The following is a 26,494-nucleotide window of genomic DNA, read 5'->3' as shown; positions in this document are numbered from 1 at the left end:
ACTTCTTATATTTTACTTAGGGTTTTCTATTTAACTTTTTGATAGTGATTAATGTATCTTAGCTGGCTTTGAAGTAAGACTGCCCCATAACTCGGCCAAGTTTTAGTTTTTGGTCATGAAGCAAGGGTTGAGTCTTTCTGAGCCTCATTGAAAACAAACACATTTTCCTTACAGAGTTGGTGTTAAGTGGTAAATGAGTATGTTAAGGGCAGAATGTTACTCCTTAACAGTGTTTCCTTCCCATCATTGCTCAATGAGGTTGAACTAGATTCAAGCTCTGTTACTTTGTGCCCAGTGACAAACACCTTGGTAAGCAGCATCCACATTGCCTGCCCATAAACAAGGTTTATATCCTGTAGGGTAGGGCCTACCAGGAAGACCAGTCATTCAGACACCTTTCTTTCCAAAGATCCTAAGTGCAACTTGGGGTGATGCTAGTTGAGTTTCACTGCAGAGGGCTACTGGGAATTTGGCCCAAAGAAAACCGAGAATCTAGGACTGGCTTCAAAATTTTACTTGTTTTCTAGATATCCTTCAAGAGATTTGATACCCAGAAGCAGTTATTACTGCTGTGTGGTATTTCACGCCCTCCCTGGAGCTTAAAACCATGGAATTCAGTCACAGGCATCTCAGCCATGATGTTTCACGGGAGGATGTGCCAGTCACTGTAAATACCCAGTTAGAATAACATTCAGAGAGAGGAATTTTTAAATTAAAATTCTACAACCTCCATTAATTACCTGTGTTTTCCCACTCCTTCACATATTTTCTGAGGTTACCCACCCTTGTGATTTATTCAGTAGCAGAACCAGTGAAGTCAGCATTCTCTTTGTCATCAAGCAAAACCGGGTCATCAGCTTGGCCTCGTGAACTATCTTGTCTGCCTCAGAACATCTCATTTGAGTTCTGACTTCTTCCTGCTGCTCATTGCTTTGTTTTCCCCCTTGGGCCGGCTCCTGGCTTCCACCAGCTCCTTCACTCCGGGTTGCTAACTCCAGAATGTTGCTTGTCTCGTATCCATTCATCATCCAGCCTTGGGACAAGTGCTGGGACTCTGCTCTTGTCTTATTTTAAAGTCAGCTGAATTTCACTGAGTACTTGTTATGTGCCATACACTGAATTAGGCCCTTATCCTTGACATTATGGATTTAATGAATGAGGCTCAGAAAGGTTATGTGTCCAAATGACAAAGGGAATGAAATATAGAAGGAAGTTCAATGCAAGTCTGCTGACACCAAATGCAGTTTTTTCTTTCCAATTTAGTACAACTCCCCTTTCCTCCAGGAGTGCTTGAGTCTTCTGCGGCTCCAGTGGCTGCCCTATGCAGTGTGCCCCAGGCACCTGTCTCTGGTCCACTCTGGCTCTGTGAGGAGAGCCCTGGTCTGTGGGATAGGGAGAAAGCTATCACCTTCACTGTGGACTTCAAAAGGACTAGGTTTGGAATAGATTTAACACCTTAGGATAGAAAATGACCGCTCACTGAGAAAACTGAACTTACTCTCAAAAAGTATAAAATTGGGGAACTTCTGTCTGTCTTCAGTTTTTTTTCAGAATATAGGATTTCATTTCTAATCTGAAAAGTGTTAATTGAATCAATAAGCTTTCCCTTCAGGGTATAAAGCCATGTGCCTCATCTTGGCAAGTCACAGAAATGAATGGTTTTAAGTAACTCATTTAAGAACCTGTTAATAAAAATTAATGTGGTTTCCCTGGGTTGAAAAACAAAAGACAATTATTGGTTAATTAATGATCTATTAATTGGAGAATAGTAAAAATAATTTATTTTGGATTTATCATTTTTCTTTTTTCTTTTGGTTCTAGAGATTAAGCGCAGGTATGCTTTATCACTGAGCTATATCTGCAGTTGCTGGGCTTATAGGTGGGCACCACTGTGCCCCACTTCATCATGAATTTTTATACTACTTTGCTTCCAAATCTGTTTGGTGAGGTAGACAATATTTCAGAGATTTTATGGAGGCCACAGTGTGAGTGTCCTGCTCAGAAACTGATGAAATAGCTATGCACTTGCCCAAATTTGGAATGAGTGTAGACCCAAGTTCAAATTTGGACTCCAGTTAAATACCTGAATGACCTTTGGTAAGTTACAGCCACTTATCCTGTACCATTGCCTGTTAAAATAAAGAGTATTCTGGTTATCAGGGTTGTGAGAGCATTGACATGTGCCTAGTCATGGTAAGCATCTTGAAAAAGTGAGTCAGCCCCACCCGCCATTTATAGGTTAACACACTACAGCATCTGAAAAAACAAGTACTTACCTAATGGGGAGTTAGCAACTTCATCTTCCTATATACAAAGGCTCCAGAGTTGAAAACAAACCACATCAGACCAAGGATCTAAAGTGACACTAACTTAGAAAATAAAAATAGAGATCACATAAAGCTCTGATGACCCACTATAAGGTCTCTAGTAAGGAATGTAAGTGGAGCATATTATAATACATGCTATTTTTAGCAGGCATTTTTATTTCTCTCACACTATATATCTTTGAAAGGCTGTCGTTACCATTGTTCATTTATTTTATTCAGACTGTGAACATCAAAGCAGCAAAACTCAATTAGGTGGAATAGTCAGGAAATGGAATATTCTGGTGAATTTAGTTGTCAGTGTTAAATAGAAAACATTATCTTATCTTTTCTACTTGTATAGATTCTGGCCTCTATATAAAATCATTCTATTACATTTGAGTTTGTATTTTTTCTTCTCGAAAAGGAAGAGAAATCAGTTAAAAGAAAATCCTTTTAGTTTCAAGTTATATTATTGAAAAGCATTCCAAACAATTACTTGCTTTATTTCAGAAGTAAGAATGAGGATCACCAAAATATCAATTATCATTCTGTATTGGTGACATAGATCAGATATGAAGAATCAGTCCTTGGATAAAGAACCAGCTGTCCTTATGATAGAGTTTGATCTTTCTCATCTATATTTTTACCTATTTATTTAGTTTAGTTTTCTTTTTTTGATAGTGCTGGGGATCAAACCCAGGGCCTCCTAAATGCTATGCAGGTGCTTTACCACTGAGCTACATCCCCAGCTCCTGTTTTTTCCCTTCTAAAAATTGAGCGCATAAAGAAAAAAATCGTACTATGTGGAGTTAGATTAAAACAAGCATTATCATAATTCATTAATATGAAGTGAAAATACCAGTTTATGATTGTGTCAGTGTTTGAAAAGTGCAGAAATTTTGAGAAACAAAAGATGCCCACATTCATAGTGATGTTCCTCATCAAAGGAAACATCTGTAAAATTTTACTTTCATCTTTCATCTTTATTTACCAAGTCAAAGTAAATGGAAGCACAGTTCTTTTTCTAAATCTAAGTTGGTGTTTTGCTTTATGTATTCTTATTTCCAATTGGAATTTTAGAGAATGATAAGGAAAAAATAGATGAAAAAAAAACAACTGAAGCGTCTCTTCATGGTTTATAATATCTATACTTAATACTATAATGTTTTGTTTGGTATAGAGGAAAATGAACATTGTTTTTAAAAACTTTTTATTCTGTAAGAAGTTGATATGTAAAAAAAATCACATACTTGCTTTCAGGACTCAGGGGAAAAATTACTCTGAAAATGTAACTACTTAGAGGCCAAATTTTAAGAAAAAAACATATATATATTTTTTTGCTTTTTTCCTTAGAGTGTTAAATGATCAGTTTCTAATCATAGTCATTTTGTTGTAGTTGTTGGTTTCATTTTTTTTTTTTCATCACGGTAAGGAAAGAAAATCTGACAGAAAAATGCACCCATAATATCAGCATTTGTTTTATCTTGCATAGATTAATTAATTCTTACTCATTAACATTCTAAGGAAAATCTGTGAAAGTTATTTTCATTGTATAGTGTAGTATATTGGATACATATTTTCACCAGATAGTGATATTTTATAAATATATTAAAGTTAAGAATGAGAAATTAGGGGACTGGGGTTATGGCTCAGCGGTAGAGCACTTGCCTAGTGCGTGCAAGGCCCTGAGTTCAATCCTCAGCACCACATAAAAACAAACAAATAAATAAAGATTTGTGTCCAACTACAACTAACAACTAAATATTTTTTTTTTTTAAATGAGAAATTAGGGCTGGGACTGTGGCTCAGTGGCAGAGCACTTGCCTTCCACTTGTGAGGCACTGGGTTCAGTTCTCAGCACCACATAAAAATAAATAAATAAAATAAAGGCATGCTGTCCATCTACAACTACAAAAAAAATTTAAAAAAAGAATGAGAAATTAAACTCATAATTTCCTTTATTTCTGAGTTCTGAAGTTAAAAGAACTATAAAATTATTTTTTTATAAAACCAGAGAAACACCAGGCTAGAAAATATTAATTTATAATTTATTCTTGTTAGATTTTATATATATTCTTTTCAGAGCCACAAAACTTTTAAAAGGATATTGTAAATACTTGATTTCTATCCCATACATGTTACACACACACACACACACACACACACATATACTCTGCACATTGATAATGTAGAATTTGTTCTTTTGCCTTTCAGGAAATATAAGTCTTGGCTTTTTTATTTTTCAAATGTCTGTGTTATATTTTCCAGTGCGTTTGACGAGTGTGATTTACTGAGTTCAGTCAATATTTTAGCAACTACTTTCAAATCAGAAGGTGTCTTCCATATATTTTGTGCTACTATGACAGGGTTCATGAAAGTGGAGAATTTGTAAAGAACACAAATTCATTTCTGTTCTGGACCTGGGAACTCCAGGTTGAAGGGCTCACTTCTAGTGTGGACCCTTTTGCTGCTTTGTCCCATGGTGGAAGACAGACTGGCAAGAATGTTGAGAGAGTGAGAAAGAACTTACCAGAGTGTGAGAGGAAGAAATCGAACTGAAAGCCTCAAACTCTTTTATAATCAGTATTAATCCATTCATGGGGGAATGATTGATTAGACTATGAGGTCTCAACCCTCATGAATGGATTATTAGTGGATCTTTTAGAATGTCAAACCAAAAATTTTCTTAGTATTAGTAAACAAAGATGAAAGAATGAAGCATTGCTGGACATAGTGGGTGCACACGTGTAATCCCAGTGGCTAGGGAAGCTGAGACAGGAGGATTGCAAGTTCAAAGCCAGCCTCAGCAAAAGTGAGGCATTAAGCAACTTAGTGAGACCCTGTTTCTAAATAAAATACAAGATAGGGCTGGGATGTGGGTCAGTGGTTGAGTGCTCCTGAGTTCAATCCCGGTACAAAAAAAAAAAAAAAAAGAATGAAGCATGAATATTAACTAAAATTTGCCCTAATTCTCTTATTTCCTTGTATTCATGCAGATCTGAGGGGGAGCATATGTTACATGGACATGTGAAGGTAAATTAGAAGATAAGAGTCTCTTTTCTTTCTCACAGATTCATGAATGACACAAAATTACCATATTAAGTAGTTTCCTTTCCTTTTCTTATGAAGTAACTCTTCAGGATTCAGAAAAATGAAAGATCATACTACAGACCATACTACATCACCAAAATGTGTAATGCATTTTAAGTAAATGCATTTTTCAGTACTGTACACAAAAGATGAGCTATTGGTGAAAGAAAGGTCACTCTATCCCTGATGACTAGACAGAAGTGATTTCTAATTAGTACCTTACTTGTTCACCCACAGGTTATAGAGAAATTGGATATAAAACCTCTTGGTATATAACCTGTAAAGGACCATAAAAGCGTCGTTTATCATGACTGCTACTAAAGTATATTTTAAAGGACTTCTTTTCCTCAATATATAAACACTCATTCTCAAATCCATTTAACCTCTTAGTGACAGGTTTATCTACAAGGTGATAAAGGATAGAACCCTGATATTTAATGGAATGACTGTTCTTCCTGAGAAATTCTAATTTACATTTTTTCAATGGGAAAATAACATGAAGGTGAAATGTCTAGTATGCTAATGGGTCTTGGTTTAAGTACTATGATTATAATTAGTTGAACTCTTATTGCTTGAAAATGAATATGTAGTATAATAATGAATATCAGCTATTCATGTCCAAAATGATTATTGAATTGGTACAATCTGGAACTACTGAGGTTATTCTGTGCTTGAACTTCCTGTTTTCACCTACCTCCAAATTACTTGCAGCTGTCAAAACAATTTTAATCATTTTCAGATACTTTGCAGAAGAAAAAGGGCCATAAGCCCATCAGCTCCAGTTTTAGCCTTTCAGCTCAAAAGATGTTGTTCCTTGTGTTCTTTCTTTTTTTATATTCTCACTGGGTCCTCTTTTCTGTTAGGACAGTGTTCTTTTTGAACACACACCATTCTTAGGCTCTCAGATCTTAAACATTTATCCAGGTCATTTCATAATTCTGATTGTATGTCCTTGCCTACTAAACCAGATTGGAGAACCAGAGAATGTTAAAGAATGAAGAGGCCTTGTTTGTAAATCATTTGCTAAATGAAGTCTGAGGCATTAAATACTCTTCAGATTAAAAATTAAATCAAATTTCTGGGCTTCTAACCCCTGGCCCATTTCACCATGACAGGTGGCCTGCAGAAACACATAAGCAGATGTGTGCAGAGCCCTGCGTATTCCGTGGAGGAACCTAACATTCTCCTACCTGAGCCAAGGTGGTCTCCACACATACTTGGTTATCTCCCAGGACACATAAAAGTTTTTACTGGAGGATTAAATAGAAACTCATACATAAAATGGGGGAAATCTAAGCAGCCTCACACTTTAGATCCTCTTGCAGTCAGAGCAGTTGTGTTTGTGTGCATCTGCTGCTTTTATTGTTCATTCAATGTCAGAATAAGATAATGTGATTGCATTTGTCAATCATATAGAAAAGGAATGCCCCTCTCTTGGACAACTTAAGCATGTTATAGGGTCTTAGTTCACATGTAATAGTTTTCAAGTCATTGAAAATTTTAAGTGACAGAGTCGTCTTTTGTAAAATCCTTTTCCTTAAAAATTAGAGCCTTTACCAGCATTCTGCTAAACTGAATCTTTTTCTTTCTTATTCAAATTTAAGTCATTCAGAGTATTCAAAAGCAAATTTGAAATGAATCATATATTGCGGATACTACTGTAGATGCTTCTCGACTCACTGTGGGGTTGTATCCCAGTAAACTCACCATGAGTTGAAATTGACTTGATTCACAGCCAAGTTGGAAATGCATTGAGTGCACCTAACCTATGCACCATCCTGGCTTAGCACAATAGCACGCTTAAAGACCAGTTGCTTCTCCTCTGATCCCATGGCTGACTGGGTGCTTCAGCTCTCTGCCTCCAGAGAGTATTGTACGGCTTATTTCTATCCTGAGGAAAAAAATCAAAATGAAACATTCAAAGTATGGTTTCTGCTAAACACACAACACTTCCACACAGTTATGAAGTTGAACAACTGCAAGTGTATGGATGTGTTGAAGTCGAGGACCCTCTGTACATTTTCCCTTTACTATAAATGTGCATCTTTAAAATCACAGAATTTTCACATGGGTAGGATCTTGATGACTCAGCTCTTCAGCTACTTCATTCTACTGCTGAGGAATCAAAAAGTGAAGATTCTGACTCAGGGGACAGAACCGGATTTGTCAGTCAGATAGTTGCTGAGGAATCTTGGCTCTGGCTAGCATTATTTTCCTCAAACTACTTGAAAGTCCTCATTAAGTTATCTCTTGGCATTATCTGCTTCTGTTTGTTTTTCAGTTTATTTTTCCTTTATCTTTTTTTTCCTCCCAAGCTAATTTATCCCAGTCTCATTTAAGTTATTTTTCAGTAGATTTTATCTGAATTCTGATTATGGCATGGGGTGGAACAGAAAAATTCAAAGTCTAATCAAAATCCTGATATCAAATATTTTTTTCTTGCTTTTAGCATCTGGTTCTCTCCCTCTCCATACAGCCTAGCTATTGATTGATTTTTTTTTTTACTGTGTTTCCAAAACTCTCAATATGCTTTGTTAAATGTAGATATATTTTCTACCTTTCATATAAAAACTTTAGAGGTTTCCAGTGAATTCCTGTGCTTATAATGGTACAAATCAACTGTATTGAAATTAAAGTTTCTTAAAACTGGCCTCTTAGCAGTCTTGTATCAAATGTAACCATTTACATTTTTCATGTAAATATTTATATTCATGTATTTTTTGTGAAATAACATTTGATAGAAAGACTACAGTGGTAACATCACGTTCGGCCTTAGATGCATTTATTCTTTTGTTTGCAAAAATCAGTCGTTTAACGAATAGCATGTAGTGGTCTTGTACCAGACTCAAGGCTAGGACACAGGTTTATAAAGAGGTCAGTTTTCTCATAAGTAATCCCACAATGCAGTGGGAATGACAGATGTACACATAAAACATTTTAAAGAGACTAAGGACTACTGGGTGCGGTAGCACACACCTATAATCCCAGTGGCTTGGGAGGCTGAGACAAGAGGATGGCGAGTTCAAAGCCAGCCTCAGCAAAACTGAGGCACTAAGCAACTCAGTGAGTCCCTGTCTGTAAATAAAATACAAAATAGGACTGGGGGTGTGGCTCAGTGGGTGAGTGACCCTGGGTTCAATCCCCAGTACCAAAAAAAAAAAAAACAAAACAAAACCAAGACTATAGATTAAAAGGTACTAGGGGAGAAGAGGATGGATATCATCAGCCCAGGGAGGCCTCTGAGGTCTTGCCTTTACCAACTCAGTTGACTCTTCACATGATGCAGGACAGACCTGCCCACCAGTAAAGCTTTTATTACAAAACCTTCTACATCCTCCCGCCCTCATCAAATGTTTCCCACTATCCACCCTAAAACCCACATCTTCTTTAAATACTGTGTCCTCTCCTAAAGAATGAGGAGGAGTAACTCTTTTACACACTGTGCAGTGATTACTGATTAAAATTCCCACCCCAAGGCTGGGGTTGTAGCTCAGTGATTAAGCGCTTGCCTCACACGCATGAGGCACTGGGTTTGATCTTCAGTACTATATTAAAAAAAAATGAAGATATTGTATTTGTCTACAACTAAAATAAATATTAAAAAATAAAGAAAATAATGAAGTGTCCACCCCTTTCCCCTCATGTAGCAGTGCCCAGTATCTTAGGGCAAAAGATACCCATGTTCAGGGCCACATGTGTTTTTAAACCCTCAGGAAAGTATTCATTTTCTGTAGCAAATATGAGAAAAGGAAAAAATGAAATGGGAAGGGTGGCATAAGGAAATCTCTGACCTTTTATTTCAATTTTGTTGTGAACCTAAAACATTTTTTTTTTGAAGTCTGCAAATTTTTAGATTGTTGTCCTAAAGGAGAGCTTCAAGATGCCAGAAATGAGATTACAGGATTTTCACTGAGAATCCCAATCAAGCTGGTGAAGCAGATTTTAGATATACACTGTCAACTTTGTCTCCCCAGTGAAGATTTTTTTATAGTTTCTTATAACTCAGTTCTAAGATTCCTCAGTGGTAAACAGAAGCAGTTGAGCAGCTGGTAGTGATGGACATCGACATCGGATGCCAGGATGTTTCAAGGTGGCTGTGGAGGAAACAGGAATATACTCCAGGGGGTCCGATGTGGGTTTTAGTCATGTTAGTGGTGGGGATCATAGACCTTCCTCATAGTGGCCTTTCAGCTGCCAATAGCATGCACATTACTTAGATTAGTGTCCATGCTCCTCTGTGCTACCTTGATATCCCCATTCAACATGAAACACATCTAAAAATGGAACGAACGATGTACTTTCTCTTCATCTTCCTTGATCTTTGGTCCACATTTCACCCATCCTTGAATCTGTTTTTGTAGTATACTTTGAATCAGTCACTTTTGCGTTTTGAAACAGTACCCTAAACATATTTTGCTCCTGTTCATTCCCCTCCCTCTGTCAGTGATTACTGTATATGTGCACATACAAGTGAGTTTCCTTTCTCTTTGCAAAATCCCCCCTCAAAAAAGAAGACATCTCGTACTGGAATCGTACAAAGCCTCCGCTATTACTGGCTGCTTTCTTCACTGCTTTATTTCAAACAGCAGAGCACTGTGTGAGGAAGACACATTAGTCCAAAATGACCTTGTTTAATGTGGTTAGATATTTCTGGAGGGCACCTGACAAAATCTTTTTTTAAAGACTGCAGTATTGTTTAAAATAATGTGGGTATTTATTCCCAAGATTGTGTCCTCACAATTGCAAATGCAAAATGTCTTTGTAAGCAAGGCTTTTTATAACAACAAGCAAACAAAAAACAAAATCAATACATTCAGGAGCTGGTGATAGAAAAAGCATGAATATGCCCCCATGGAACAAATGGAAATGGCAATCATCCCGGTTTTCATCGCATCATCCCTGTGACTTAGGATGACGTCTCCAGGGCCGGCATCAGGCAGAAATCGCCCAAATGCCTTATCTCAAGCACTGAGAAGTGTGCTCTAGAAAATGGTCAGAAGAAGGAAAAAAATGACTTAAGTTGATGTGTACATAGATATTAGCCATATGAAGAATTTAAAAAATATCTAAATGTGTTTTATATTACATTTCACAGATAATTTTATTTATTTAACTAAAAATAACAAATGCCATGACTTTATATAGACAGGTAGCTATATCATAAATCTCTTGAATTTTTGGCAAATTATCAAATCATACATTCATAGAAGTAATAAATCAGCAGCGTACAACTGAGTGAGTTTTTACAAGGCAGACAGCATAGCCAGCGCTCACACCAAGAATCAAAACACCACACTGCCCCAAAATGTTCCCTCTTGCTGTCTTCCCATCATTGCCTGGGCCCCCGCCACATGCACAGCATAAACAGTAGCCTGTCTTCTGTCACCATAGATGAGGTTTGCTTGTTTTCTAACTTTTCATGAATAGAATCCTTGAGTAAGTCGCACTCTGCTGTCTGGCTTTTCTCCTTGAGGTTTCGTTGGTGGGATTCATCTAGGTGGTTACAGTACATTTGTTCACCTGGCTGGGTGGTGTTTCAGGTTTTGAACAGCTTCAACGGATTCATTATACTGTGATAGGTACTTGGGGTGGTTCCAGTTGGGAACTGTTGTAAACACTGCTGCTATTAAAACTCTCCTATGTGACTTTTGGTGAATCAATGTCAAGTGTTCGGTTGAGTGGATGCCTGGGAGTGGGATTTATGAGTCAAGGTGTGCCCTCAGCAGGTCTGAAAAACACTTGTAAACAGTTTTCTGTAACGGTGAGAGCAGTTTACATCCGTCAGCAAAGCATGAGCTTCCTCCTGCACGTTCTTGCTCTCAGTTTGTTTTCTGTCACTTTTATGTTTTGATGAGAAAATAGTGGTATGGCACTGCGATTGCAGCCGGAATTTCTCTGATGACTAATTGAACCTTTCATACATTTGATGGCCATTAAAATATCTTTTAAAAAACATTTATTAAAATGTGCCTGTTCATCTTCTTTGTCCCACTTTTTTTTTCACTTCCCTAAAGTTTTGTATATTCCATTTAGAAAAAAAAATCAACATTTTTACAAGATTGTGTCATTGGCATGTTGGCAAAACTGAAGATCTTCTTATATTTGGACAAAAGGAAATTTAACCTTCCTTTGGGCTTATTTTTATTTTATCTTTTGCATTGTGGCAACCTCCTAATTATTTTGTGAAACTGTGTTCTCTCTTAGATTCTCTTCTCTGTCTTCCACACACTTAGAGCTCTTTTTTTATAATCACACCGATCCAGTTAAATCATCTTTAGCACCAGCTCATTGGTTCTGCCCTTGCCTGTATCCCACCTTCCTGTCGGCTCTGTGGTAAACTCTGTGCTGACTCCAGTGTTGGCAGAATTCCCCTGTAAATGTCCACAGCAGTGGGTGCAGCACACTTGCTAAAGACTCAGGTTGCTGGGCCTTCTTTCTGGAAATTTGGAAGCAGTTGATTTGGGTTGAGGCCCAGGAGCTTATGATTTCAGCAGATACTGCAGATTATACTCATCTTCAGGAAGGTCTGAAGAATTTTGTTTTGGTCTTGGTGCTCGTACACATTTTCTCCGCTGTCTAGGTTTTTCTGTCCTTCCTCTAGTGTCATCGTTTCTCTGGGAGTCTAACTTGACGTTTCCAGACTGAGTCCATCACTGAATAATGAATAAATTCTTATTCCTGATCTTCCTCACAAACCTGTGGTACCAGCCACCTTCTCCATGTCAGCTGAGAATGCTCAGTGACTGCTCTTCGGCACCCGTGTAGAACCCGAGCTTGTCACCACCTCCCCGCTGGTCTTGCTGTGCCCTTTCCTCAGGCTGGACCCTTGTAGAGGGCCCCTCCTAATTACTTTCCCTGTTAGCACCTTGGACCCATTCAGTCGAACTGATCCCTGTGAAGTCAGCATTGCGTTTCTGCTCAGGACCCTGCAAGAGTTCTCCATTTCTCTGCAAGTCAAAGCCCAAGTCATCACAAGCCCTGCAAGACCCACAGATCCCTGCCCTTTCCCCTCCTTCACCCTGTGCTTTGGAAGGTGGCTCTTCCCTAGGCACACTGATCCCACCGACCTCACTGCTTCTCTTGGAACATCCCAGGAATGCTGGTGCTGTAGGGCCTCTGTGTGGGCTGCTCCCTCTCCCTAGAGCACTTGTCTCCTCGCTGCCTGTGAAACCAGCTGCTTCACTTTTTCAGGTTTGGCTCAAATGTCTCTTCAGTGAGACCTGCCCTTGCCATCTATTTAAAAATGAAACCTGGTTCACCCTCTCCATACCTCCCGTCTCCTTCTGTCTCTTTTATATTCTTTTCTCCCCCACTACCCGTGGCACCAATTACATTCTTATATATTATTTGCTGTTTATTAGTTATCATCTGTATCTCTCTGTCAGTATATAAACTCCTCAAAAACAGCTTTTTTTTTAAATGCCCGGACATACTGAGTGCTCACTTAAATATTTGATTTGTTAAATGAAATATTCAGGATGTAATAGAGATAAAAGACTTTAATTAGTATCTCTTTATAAGCCAGAATTTTATGAAAACCTTTTCCAAGATATGTTGCCCGTTTTCACATGTTGAAGTAAAAACTTGAAATTGAAGGTGATGAAGGCGATGAAGGTGGGAATGCTTGTTTACTGCTGCATTGATTTGATGGAAAAGCCAGGGGTAGCCAGGTTCATTCTGACCTGCATGTGAGTGTTCTCTGCAATACAACAGAAAAATCATTTTAAGGGTTGATACTTGAGCACTAAATTTTAGGATGTTCCCTCCTTGCTAGCATTTCTTAAAGTATTCTTAGAGGTAGGTTTCCATGGGGGGAGAAATATCAGATGACTAATGAAAATTAAATGTCCTTTTTTGTTTTATTCAAGCACATCAGTTTTGAAGAGTATATGCATAAATTCATAAATGCATTGTAAAGATAGTGTGCCTTTGCATATTTAGCTCATCCTAAGGGTATTCTTAACACACCTTTGTGTCAGTCTGTGGGACCAGGAAACTTCCTTCTGTCTCTTCCCCCTCTCCATTTCCTCTCCTTTCTCTCCTGCATTCGTTCCTGAAATACTATAGGCTCTTCAGATAAAATCTGACCTCTGCCACACAGGTTTATTGATAATATCTAACCTTAGAATAACTGGTTGCTATTACTCTGTATCCCTGCCTTCCGAACCTGTATATACCTATGCAGTCCTGCACGTCTTTAAGAATATAGCTTTGTTTTCTAGAGTGAAGCTTTGTCATGGGATAGGAGCATATTTTCCCCTCAGCACTCTAACAGATTCAGTTAGTAAAATGTGCTGGCTCAGCCAACCATTGCTTCGTCCCAGCCTGCCTAACCTTTGGTGATCTCTATAATCATCTTCTGTCTTACCTGTCTTAGCCTCTTCTGACAACTTAAATTGATTGATTGTAAGCCTTTGTAAGAGTAACTCCTACACCTTGGTGTTTCCCAGGGTGTCTGGAACATGTTGGGCTGTAATACAGTAGCTCTGTGCTGTTGAGAGAAGAATCCTTTCCCCAGAGTGAATAGATTGCGTCTGAAAATCAGAATGATTATTAGTGGCTTAACACTTGAAAGAATGCCAGAAAGAAAACTAGTGCACACAAATATATCCTAAGTCAGCTAGTACAGCCCTTGCTGGAAAAATCCGAATCTCAATTAGAGAGTGCATGGGGGAAAAGCCCAAGTATATTTTTATTTAAAATAGAAGAGGCAGTTAAGCACCAATTCAAATCATGGTTAAAATTTCCCCTTAAACTAGTTCATAGACTGTATGCATTAGCAAACTTAAAAATAGACATTTGTGTGAACTATTATAGGAACTTTATTGTGCAGTTAAAAAAAATACTGCAATTGCCATGCAGTAGAGAAGTATCTAATCAGACTGTTCTTTTTTTTTTTTTTTTTCCTTTCAGCATTCTGAAAGCATCTATATTTCAGGGCTGTGATTTAAGTAATGCTAATCTTATGAGCCTATACATCAACAGATGAATTTATATTTAATCTCTATTTTGTTATCTGTCTGTTCTCTGGGATGTGTGAGTACTAATGAGCCAGGCAGTGTAGGAATTCAGTTTAGGAATGCTGGGGCATAAAGGATGGCAGACACAGGAAGGAAAGAACAGACAGTCTTCAAAATACATTTGTTCATTGAATAAATATTATTGAATAGCATTAGCTATTAAGAACTGAGGGATGGAGACTGATGCAGTAATGGGGACCTGACATACAAAGGAGAAGAAAAAGGAATCAGCCAGTCACAGGCTACAAGGCTGGTAGTTTGTTCACTTATTCTCTCTCTCATTCATTCATCCACCCAACATCTATAGAATGCCTGTGATCCCTAGTAGTGCACCAGGGATATCAAAATGAAATTGAGCAAATGAAAAGCTTTTGTTCCAGTCAAGTTTTTGTTCTAGTGGGATAAGCATACAACAAAATATGTAGTAGATAGTAATCAGTGTTAGAAAAATTAAGTAGGAAAAGAGATTGGAAATTTTGAAGGTGGGAGACAGGTTGCAATATTGGAGAGGTGGTCCTTAGCAGGAAGATGTCTTTTTAGTAAAAATTTGACAGAAGTGAGGAATCTAGTCGTTTAGATACCTGGAGAAGATGCAGTGGAAACCCAAGAAAAAGGCAGTATGGGCCGCTGAGGTGATAGCACATTGGCATGTTCAGGGAGTAAGGAGGCCGTGGAGCCAGAACAGGATGAACAGTGGGTAAAGCCTTGTGAAGGCTTTTGGTTTCACTCAGCATATGAATTGGGAGGGGTTGCCCCATCCTGGCCTAGAACATGTAGTGTTGTTAATAATTGAATTCAGCTATAAACTGTGAAGGAGATTGGAAAGGTTGTGTGTGTCACTTAACTTTCTGTCACTACAACAAAGTACTTGAGGTAAGGTTTATTTCGGTACACAGTCTTGGAGGTTCCCATTCATAATCCATTCTTTGGTTCCATTTCTCTGGGTATGTGACAGCCATTGTGGTGGCAGTGCATGGCAGAAGAAAATTGCTTACATCATGAGACAGAGAACAGCAGAAAAAGAGGAAAAGGATGGTGGGTGGGGTCCCAAAATCTTCTTTGAAGGCTTACCGCCAATGACCTGAGAAGCTCTTGGTAGGCCTTGCCTTCTAGTGGTTCCACCTCCAAGTAGCACCACCCTGGGAACTAAGCCTTTCACATAACCTTTAGGGTACATTCCAGATCCAAGGTATAGCATTGTGAGACTGGACTGAGTGAGAAGTAAAAGCTGGACTTAATAAAGTTTGGAGTCATCTGTGAAGGACCACAGTGAGCCATGAACAGGGTGCAGAGAAGGCTATGCCTTAGGATCCCCTTTCTTCCCTACCACTGGGGGCTGCAGGAAGAACCTAGTATGAGCCTTGAAATGGCAATACTTGTCTGCTTCCTTTTTTCTTTTATTTATTTGTTTTATTTTTTTCGAAGGCGATCTCCTGTCTTCTTTCTTAGACTTGAAGTAAAATTATGAAAGGAAGAAAAGATAGTTGGAAAAAATGTATCTGTTGTGTTGTCTTCATGTTGAAACACCAGCACACTGTTCTGTGGAGGAGGGGTGGGCCCGTGCCTGGCTTCCACCCTACTTCCGGCTACCAGAACCATAACCCAAAGTTTTTCTTAAAGACTATAACAAATATCTAGGCCTTTAGGCCTCATAAACCTCCAAAACCTAAAATTGTTGGGTTCTGGGAACTGTGTGTATTGATTTCCTTTATGTGCCTTTTTAATTTTTTTTCTTTTTAGTTTGGGAGGGAGGGGTCGTCCTTCTTGCTCTGGTACTTTCCTCAGCCAGAGTTCTCCAAAGCACAGATGGGTTTGTTTAAACTTTGATCACACAGAGATGATAAAGTTGCTTCCAGATCTTGATGTGACTTTGATGCCAAGCCTGGGTCACTTGTTTGCTTTGTAAAGATAAAAACATCAGATTATAGTCTGAACTGAAAGCAAAGTTCCATGGGTTGTCACTGCCGCCACAGAAACATTGTGGTCCCTTGGCTTCAGGTGTTAAGGGACTTAGCAGTGATTTCTGCCTAATTTTGGAATGTCATTTTCTAATTCTGAATTGGAGCACTTTGCTCTGAACTGGGCATAAATACCTATTTTGCCCGCAAGTGAATATATACAGCTAATTTCTTTTGTGGCTTTCAGATGGAAGTCAGAGCTAAAATGGAAAATTGCTGCAGGAAGCTGGCATGTTTTTAAAACTCCTGAGTGTTTTTTAAGAGGAAATAAAACCTCTTTCCATTCTTCACTGCATGGAAAAAATTATATTCATTTTTCAGTAAGCAGGGGAGGAAATGAGTATTATGGATTTTCATATTTTTCTTATGAATGCTTGTGTTTCAGATCCTATTCCTGTTGCAGTCTAACTTTGCATTAAATAACTTGAACACTGAGATTGAGCCATTGTTTTTATACTTATTTTTCCTTAGGCTCGTTCGGTGCTGTGAGAATACTCATTATATACCATTTTTTTTTATCGTAGAGTATCTAGCAGCATTAGTTCATCTTGACTGATGCCCTTGACTCCATAGTATAAATAGAAAAACAGAGATCGGTGACAAGGATTGATTAGCAATCCTCCTTCTAAGAGCAACAGTAAACCTAGCTAGATAAATTGCCACTCTAAAAGCCTGAAAAATGTTAGTAAAAGAAATTAAGGGTATGCGTGTGAGCGTATGTGTTTAAATAGTGAAATTTTCTGGAAGTACTATAAGGACACAAAGATTCTATTTGGTATGGTTTACTCTCCAGTTTTTATTTAAAAAAAAAAGGCTTACAGGGTTAATGAGCTATGGGGATGTTTATTTGCTTCTCTGTTTACAGGGGAATTTTTGTAAGTAAAAGAAAACAGAACCATATTATTGCCATTCAAGTCAGTGTATATTTGGTAATATATTTGTGTTCTTTGTTTTTTATTAAACTTTAAATATAAGATGGGAAGGACTTATGAAAGATCATTTGATTCCTTCTCTTGTACATTTTTTTCTTTTCTTTTTTTTTTTTTTTTTTGGTACCCAAGATTTAACCCAGGGGACCCCTACCATTGAGTTACATCCCCATCCCTTTTTTTTTTTTAATTTTGAGACAGGGTTTGGGTTGCTGAGGGCCTTGCTGAGTTGCTGAGGCTGGCCTCAAACTTGCAATTGTCCTGCCCCAGCCTCCAGAGTACCATTGTGACCTGCCTCCTCTTGCACTTTTAAGCCAATAGATTGGTTAAAAAAACTTCAGCATTTTATATTGTTCACTGTGTGTCAGGCAATGTTCTGAGCACTTAATATATGAGTGTTCCCCCATGTATGATAGGGTTATGTCCTGATAAACTAATAAATTGAAAGTATTATAAGTTGAAAATGCGTTTCATACAGCTAACCTTCTGAGCATCATAAATTGGCAGCAGGGTACACTGCAGAGTGTGGGCTGTTCAGTCACTTGGCTGGCTGAGCTGCCACTTTCCAACTCTGCCCAACATTGCAAGAGAATGTTCAGTCACCTATCACCAGTCACTGTATAAATAAAAATGCAAAGTACTCTCTGCACTAAGTGTATATTGCTTTGTACCATTTTGAGGTCAAAGAATCAGAAGTTGAGGACTTCCTGCATATTTACTTATTTAACTGTGGTATGCATTTGAAGAAACAGGTAATGTTATTATCCCTAAAGACCCTAAAAGGAAACTCGGATGCTAAGAAATTCGGCAGCTCACCCCATAAAAAATGAATCTGGGATTTGAACTCAGGCACAGGTCTGTGCTCTTAGCCATTACATTACCACCTTCCTCTCCCCTCTGTGCTCCTCTTCCCCCTTCTTTCTAGACTTTTTAACCTGGGGTTGGTTTCCACTCTGCTGCCCTTTACCTAATGTGCCTTCCTCAGCTTATAGTTTAAGGCTTCTTTTTCTATTTCTCTTTCTCCTGAGAGTGATGAAGAACAGTGTGTCTCCACATTTCCATCACTCTTTGCTGCTCTGCTCTTTCCTCTTCCTGCATTGTGATATCCTCCAACCCTCAAGCCAAGTCTGACTTCTTAAGTTATATTACATCAGGACCAGAAGCTGCTGCTGAAATAATGGCTTGGCCAGTTCTGAGGGAGACATTATTAATAGTGCAATTACCTCATGGTTTCTTCATATATTCTTCATTCCTGTTTACCACATCTTTTTTTTTCCTACCATATTTGCAAAATCATATTTGTCTGGCCTTAGACCTTATAATTAGTGATGTGACTGTGTAGTCATGCATGTGTTTCAGATTTCCCCGGATCTTTGAATCTTTACCAGAGTGCACAAACACGCCTCCATGGGGGGTGGGGGGCATTGCACAGGCTTTATGTGAGTTATTTATGACAGTTTTTAAGTAAGTATCCTAGGGTCTCCTGGCTCTCCAGACATACTGCTGCTAATATGTCGAATGTGTAAATTCCCATTGAGAATGAGACTGTCAGAGACAGTTGTATGGTTCAGCTTGATAAATGGGTCCTTCGGACCTAGGTTGCACATTATCTTTTTGACTGAATTCCAGGGAAGAGAATACAGACTGAAACACCATCTCCTACCTCTTTGCAGCACACTCCACCTGGATCCCCCGTGCTCCCTCTCTGCTTGATCCAATCTGGTGGACTCTATTCTCTTTGACAATGAAATCACACTGATGAGTTGTCTGCTTCCTCAGTCAAAAATCATCACTACCTGATTCCCTGGAACCACACTTTGCAAGTGACTTGATAGTGATTGCTGCCTTATTTTACTAAGTAAATAACTTCACCAGATTTTAAATTCAGTTTTTTTCTCTATCCTTAGCTTTTCATAATAATATTTAACATTTAGAACCCGAGGTTGCTGGGGGTGGGTGATGAGCACCCCAGCCCTTGCATATGCCTCTTGACTGTCCTGCTCTTTATCATCATCACCATCATCATGGTGTTGCTGTGCTGGGGCTGTTTCCCCCTTAATGGGTGACCCCCATTCAGAAGCCCCTAGACTTAGGACTCACTGCCTCTGCTTCAACGGTTTCAGCAAGATCTTGCCTGTTCCTTCCTTTAAAAATGAAGCACATGCTTGCTGAAGTCCAGTCTGTAATGTCACCTACTATACCCAGATTCTCTTTTGTTTCCTTTTTTTTGTTTCCAGAACTAGGGCTAGAACTCAGGTCCTGGCACATACTAGGCAAATGCTCTACCACTGAGCAACATCCCCAGCCCTTTTTATTTATTTTGAGATAAGGTCTTGCTAAGTTGCCTGGGTTGGTCTTGAACTTCTGACATTCCTGCCTCAGCCTCCCAGTAGCTGGACTTACATGGGGGTGCCTCAGTGCTTGGCTTCAGATTCCCTTTTCACCTTCATGCTTATGTTCCTACAGCCTTCTACCCAGACCATAAGACTTTTGGCCAGTGGATTAGGAGAGATACCGTGTTTTTGTGCCCAGAAGGGCAGCTTAGGTGTTTCTGTAACACCCTATTCTTGCCTTTGTTGTATCATGATAGTATTTTAATTTAGTATTTAATTCCCCTTATGTTCCCTGTCATGGAATGAGCGCACAGTTTAGGGCTTGGCTTACTGAACCTATATAGTGTTAATCTTTGTCCTTTGTCTGTTTATCCACCAAATCATTCAAGATGAGGATATTAGTAGTGATCCAGGAAATCTTTTGATTTCAACAGGCTTTTGGAATTAACCCACACATATAAATGTTTGAAAAAATGTAGTTTCCCAACACTGGAATTTTAGTCCAGGTAGGGACCCATACATGTGGGGTTGTATTGAATCCCTTTGTAGTAATAATGAGGGAAAAGGATGTCTTGTGAATCAAATAGGCAGCCTGGTAAAGGACGGAAATGGGGCAGGGCTTATTTTGGTGATTGACTGAGGATCCATGCCATCAGGGGACTGCATCAGGTCAGTTTGTGTGGTCACAGGAGTCCCAGGTGTTTTGGCAGAGATGTTAGCAGGGGTGCTAGAAGGCACAGGGTCTGTGACAGCTGCATGTGGAATCCCAGGAAAGGGAGGCTTATGTGGGATGACAGGACGAGATGTAGTGTGGGAGAAGGTGGAGGATCCAGGAGATGGTGGCTGTGGTGGAAAAAGAGTGGCAGTTGCTGGAAAATGGCAGCTGAGATCGAGGGAAAAGGGCAGGAGAATCCCTTTAGCAGCACAAGCGGATAGTAGGGCTGGGGAGGCGAATTGCTGGGACCATGATGACTTTGGCAGCAGCCGGTAGCATTGGGGAAGTTGTGTGTATCATACCTGTCAGCTGGTGATTGATGGTGAAATCATGGAATGCCATGGAGCTCGGGTCTGGTAAAACAATGGAGTAACTGGGTTTGGCCTCACATGCCAGGGGATGAGATCATACTTACACAAGGCTGAACAAACAGGATCCAAAGGGTACATCAGAAATGTAATCCATCCTCTCCCCGTGTCCCCTCATTGCCTGTTCCAGGCACTCAGGCCGCCAAGTTTTCTGTTCATGGGTGAAGCCTAAGACAGACTTAGCTGCTTCTTCTGCTTTTTCTCAGATTTGGAAAAACAAAACATAACATTCAGTGGCTTATACCCACACAGTGTCCGTTTGGCAGTTTTTCTGTCTGGTCCCATGTCATTAAAAACACTTGGTTCATTCAAAGTTGGGCTTTTCTCTCTCTCTCTCGCAGCTTCTACTTCCTGCAGGTATGAATCCTGCAGCAGGGAAGAGAGCTGGGTTCAGTTTCTCCCTGGTTCCCCCAACACACTGCCTGTGCTCACCAGCATCCCTGGCCTCTGCAGAGTAGATGGGTGGGCGGGGAGGACAGAGGGTCTTACAGAACTGACATCTGTTGCCATTGACTTCTTTGGGCCTTGGCAGCTGGTAGACTTGCCTCATTCTTTTGTGGGCTCTTTTATGGATTCTTTGGAGAGTCTCTCCCCCCTCCAGCTCTGTGCTTCTCTTACCCGTTTGCCTTGACTTAGGCCAGGGTGGGATTGCACCTTCTCTTTCATCCCAGTGGTGTGCTGCCAAGGTTTCCTGACAAGGTTGGTCCAGGCAGTCTTTGCTCAGATGAAGATCATGTTGGTTTTGTAGTACTGAGGAGAGATCTGGGTGGAAATATAGTGGCTAACACAGGTGAGAGCAGGAAATAAAAATGTGGGGACAGCTGATCTGCAGGTGGTGGTTGAGGGTAAGAAGGTGGACATTGTTGGCCAGAAAGAGATAGTGAACCTCACAGAGATAACCTGCATTTGAAGACAGGGGAAGAAACAGTTTCTGGCAAAGAAAGCAGATGTATCAGAGTATTTACTTTAGAAAAGGGGACACTGTCTGGGAGTCAGCCAATAATTATGTATCTTAATATGTTTATCCCTTATCAAGAAAATAGAACGTATAATGCATTTGTTTTTATTATAATTGTGTAAGGGCCCTACACTGCTTTCTTCCTGTTTTGAACAGATGTCATTATTATGGTAGAATTTCTAATTCTTTGAAGAAAAACTTTTAACTCTTCTCTTTACAGTTGTGTACGAACATAGATCAAGATTAGAGAAATCCTTGCAAAAGGAAAGACTTGAACATAAGAAAGCAAAGGAGGGTAAGTAAATTGTGCCATGTGTCTTCTGTACTTTTTGTACAATTTTAAAGCATCATGGGCTTGATTATGACTTTTATTTATTTATTTTTTGGCTGAAATATTTTTCAAATCAACTTGAAATCAGTGTTCTAGATAGTCAGAGAAAGAGATATGCTAAGCATTGTGCAGCTATTCCTGCTTGAGATTACATTTGGAATCTTTTGTTTGTACCACCTGAAGGTAATTTATATATTGGTTATGTGTATTATTTCAGAAGTAAATGACTTTTTATCTGAATGTTACATATATATATATTATCAACATCTGGAACTTCTGTCCCAGATGGTGGGAGATAGCAAGCCCTATTCAGTAGATGACACTTTTGAGAGACATATAGATACCCATGTATAATACAATGAATAGATCACACTGTCTGCTGTCTTTTGAATTAAATATTTCTTTTTAATCCCTGAAACCCTTTATTGGCACAGCTGATTGGTTCGGTTTGAAAAAGTAACGTTGTATGCAGGTTTTAGGCAATGCTGTTGATTTTTGTTAGGATTTTCCTATAATGCACAACCCTCATCCAGCTCATGATTTGAAGTTAAAGTACAGTCTTATTTTTAGTTATTCATGTTTTGTGATAAATCTTGAAAACAGAGTCAGTATTCTGCCTGAACCCTTGGTAGGGTAGAAAGGTGAGTGGGGAGGTTTATATTGGTTGGGAGCTTGGCTGACCTTTCAGTTGGGCCTGTGTGAAGAACAGAAGTTAACATCATTACAGTGCTCTGAGAGGATGTGAGTCTTCTTGTCTTCAAATGCAGAGTGATTTTATAGAGCCATCTAGTGGATAATAAAGTTTTCAGAGCACTAAAGATGGCTTGGATGGCTTGATTTCTCTTTTTAGGGCCTGAAGAATTTTAGTATGCCATCTAGTGGATAGCCATAAATCACCCTTGTCTTCAGATGTGCAAGTATTTCCCCCCTCAATTTCAGAACAAATTAACCACAGAGAGATTCTAAGTGCACTTTTAATCAATTGGTTTTAATGTGAATTTTGTTGATGCAGAATTTACAACTACAAGGTAAGGAAGAAGACTGTAATGTTTTCTTCAAAATTTTCTAAAGCATTCAGAGGTAGTATAAAGCATATAAATCATCAAGTAGATTGATTTAAACCTAAATTTTTTTTTTGCAAGTCTGAGTAGTTTGCCTTTATTCTTCTAGATGTTTTACAGTTCCACAGTGAATGAGCTTATACTCTATTTTCTCCATTTTGTCTCCTAGATTTCCTTGTTTATAAATTAGAAGCACAAGAAACACTAAATAAAGGAAGGGTAAGTGTTTTTTGTTTGTTTGCTTTTGTTTTTTCTCCCCTTAATTTGTTTTCATGAAACTTGAAGGAAAGAGAAATACAATTGCAAAATATTTCATTCTGTTGATCACTAGGATTGTAGGACTGACAGAATTTTTTTTTTTGTTTGCTATCCAAAAAGCTCTAAGAGGAAGTTCTTAAAATACATTTTTTTAAAATCTACCTTTACTTATCACATTATTGATGATAGTGGTAAACTGAGAATAGCTTCAATGTTTAACAATACAGAGAAGATTATTTTTATTCACTCATTTGTTTATTGAATTTCTTGTTATAGGATGTCATGCTTTGCTTAGGTTTTGCAAGTGTAATCTTAACACAAGACCTGGCCTAGAGTTGGCATTTAAACACAATTGTGCAATGAATAAAGGAAGGAAGGAATGATATTGGCATTTAAAAATGTTTGTTAAGTCCAAATTTACTAGAAAAAAGCAAGTCATTCTCTTACTCCTAGAAAAATATTCAAGCCTTAGTTGAATAAAATGCTAGTGTTTGGGGGTATTAAAACTGAGAAAAGTCAGTTCTTTGAATTGCCTAGGAGACCTTCAGCTTTCAATTCTTACTTGATTTTAAAGCCTTAGCCAAAACCATGTGCATTCAATCTATTCTACATTTTGTAATGTGATTTTCTTTATAAGTTAAAGTCATAAGGCAGTGAAATAAAACGATAAAGCAAAAATGTAGCTTATTTTAGAAGTTGTGAGCATAAGAAAAAACAGACTTAAAAATATACTTGTGTTGGTGATGGAGAAAAGCAGGGGTGTGTTGGGTGTAGGTAAATCATAATAGCGAAGGGAGGGAACATTCCAGGTGTCTTTTGTATACTGACTAGATGTGGCTGCCCAGATAGTGGCAGTGTGTGAGGCCCCTACATGCAGATGCTCCACTGGACCCCAGATCTGCACCCCTGAAACATGGACCAGAACATGCAGATGAGCCACAGGCTTAAGCTCAGGTTCTGGCCCTGGCTCTGCTGCTTAATGAAGCATTTGCCCTGGGCCTGGTCCTTGGCCTATCTCCATTTCCCATTCTGTGGTAAAATCCATCTATGCTGAGTCTCTTACCCACCAAAAATGAGAGAAGGAACCTATCTGTTCTCTTCCCTCCCTTAAGTCGTGCTGAGCTTGTGACAACTGGGGTGCAGTTGACATGTCCCCTTTCCCCCCTTGCCTGGAGCACCCAGGGCAAGGTATTAGCCATGTGCTGTGATCATGTGTCTCACCAGTTCCTCCCTGTGTCTGGGCCTTGCTTGGTTCTTCAGACTATGAGAGGCAGAGCTCAATTATCTCTTTAAGGGCCCTGCCATCCTTTCATTTTATGATTCAATGTCCCACATTTTCTTCTCTAAAATCTAGCAAACCTATGAGAATATAAAAATTTTATTTCTGCTATTAAATAGAGAGGTAGCCCTAGAGACATCCAGTTTCAAGCATAGAATTCATTTTATCTTATACATGTGAAATAAATGAAAATCTTTTATTAGAACCTTGAAGCTGTCTTTAGCAAGAGAACCAGATTAGTTTCCTTTTGTTGACTTTTTTTTTTCCCAATTTACAGCAAGATTCCAATAGCAGATACAGTGCATTGAATGTCCAACATCAGATGTTGAAAGTGAGTAATTTAAAGTTGTTCTTCATGAATAAATGAAAGGATTAGTTAATATTTGGACTAATGATCTTTAAAGTGATTAAAGAAAGTTTACAGAGAGTTGGTTGTGTTATAGTATGTTAAAGCCATATTCAGTTAAAAATTACATAATAGTTGTAGTATCCCAACATACTATTCACGAAGAACATATTTGATGGACCACCTGATTTCTTTTACAACAGGCTCTTTGGGCCCCTCATTTCCTATTTTGCTGGGTTTTTTAAAATATTTTTTTTAGTTGTAGATGGACACAACCTTTATTTTATTTATTTATTTTTACAAGGTGCTGAGGATCGAACCCAGTGCCTCACGCATGCGAGGCAAGCACTGTACCACTGAGCCACAACTCCAGTCCTATTTTGCTGCTTTTATTGTTAAAATTGTTTATTTACTTTCTCAGTGATTTTCCTCAGGCATTTTCTTTTATCTAAGACAGACTGGAGACTGTAGAACTCTTAAAAATGCTTCCTTCGTGCTACCAATATTTAATAAATGTACTTTTACCTACCACAGGAACACAGTTTATTATTTAAACATTCTCCTTCCTTGGTCCTCGGGTAAAACTCATTACTGTGGGTCAGGAAGACCAAAGGAAAAACCTCATTGTTTCTGTCAAGCTAGAAGAGATGAGCATCACGTCATTCCACAGGGCGTGTGCAAATCCTGCCATCCACTCCGTCCCGCCAGCTCTTTGTTTTGTGTTTTCTTTTCCCCATATCAGTAGGGCACAGGCTTTTTATTGAAACCAGAACCTTTCCCATTATCATGAGTGCAGTACACAACTTAAAGTTGACTGTCATTTCTCAATAATCATTTGGAGGCTGTGGCATTTAACTGAACTATGATTTCATATTGGGTTATAATAAAAATAAGGTAAATAGAAATCAGTTCTAGAAATAATTGACTTATTACCTCCTGAAAAAGGAAAAGAGTCTGATTTGTTTATTTTTTCTCTTTATTAAACTGATTTACTTGAAAGGCTGAAAACCAAAGAAGAGAAATTTGGCCCGGTGTATCTGTGGGTTCTGCATCCATGTATTTAACCAGCCTGCATGTTTCTGGAATATTTGGGGAAAATTGAATCTGTAATGAACACATACAACTGCTTTCCTTAGCATTATTCCCTTTACAATATAGTAGTGATTTAAATAGCATTTACCTTGTATTAAGTATAATAAGCAATCTAGAGATGATTTAAAATATGGGGTGGGAGGACTCTGCAGAAGTTATATACAAATACTGTGCAATTAAGAGACTTGAGTGTCTGTGGCTTTTGCCATCCAAGGGGTGTCCTGGATCCAATCCTCCATGAACACTGAGGGTGTTGCTGGGAAACTAACAGATTGAAAAGAAGAAAGTTATAATATTTGTGGAGGGTAATTAGCTTTATCTCATTTCCACAGTAATTTGAGTCCCTCAGACTTTCTCTAAATCCCTCCCTTTTCCATCTATCATGCTAATTTCTTGTTTTTTTCCAATGATGCTAAAAATTAAGGGAAAAATTATTTTTGGCCTTGATCT

The 26,494-nt window shown here is 38.7% G+C and overlaps 1 protein-coding gene across 3 annotated transcripts in view; it reads left to right on the top strand.

Annotated features, from left to right (window-relative positions):
* Positions 1–26,494, top strand: part of Golim4 (golgi integral membrane protein 4) — a 78,797-nt gene that overhangs the window by 19,265 nt on the left and 33,038 nt on the right. For all 3 annotated transcript variants that reach the window (XM_026403657.2, XM_026403656.2, XM_026403654.2), the window contains exons 2-4: positions 21,898–21,972; positions 23,239–23,288; positions 24,884–24,937. In XM_026403657.2, coding sequence (XP_026259442.1) covers positions 21,898–21,972; positions 23,239–23,288; positions 24,884–24,937 — 179 coding nt within the window. The remainder of the gene's footprint in view (positions 1–21,897; positions 21,973–23,238; positions 23,289–24,883; positions 24,938–26,494) is intronic.

Source organism: Urocitellus parryii, chromosome 2 (genome assembly GCF_045843805.1).
Source record: "Urocitellus parryii isolate mUroPar1 chromosome 2, mUroPar1.hap1, whole genome shotgun sequence".
In the NCBI taxonomy this organism is placed as follows: Eukaryota; Metazoa; Chordata; class Mammalia; order Rodentia; family Sciuridae; genus Urocitellus; species Urocitellus parryii.
This window is presented reverse-complemented; position numbering and strand designations above follow the sequence as displayed.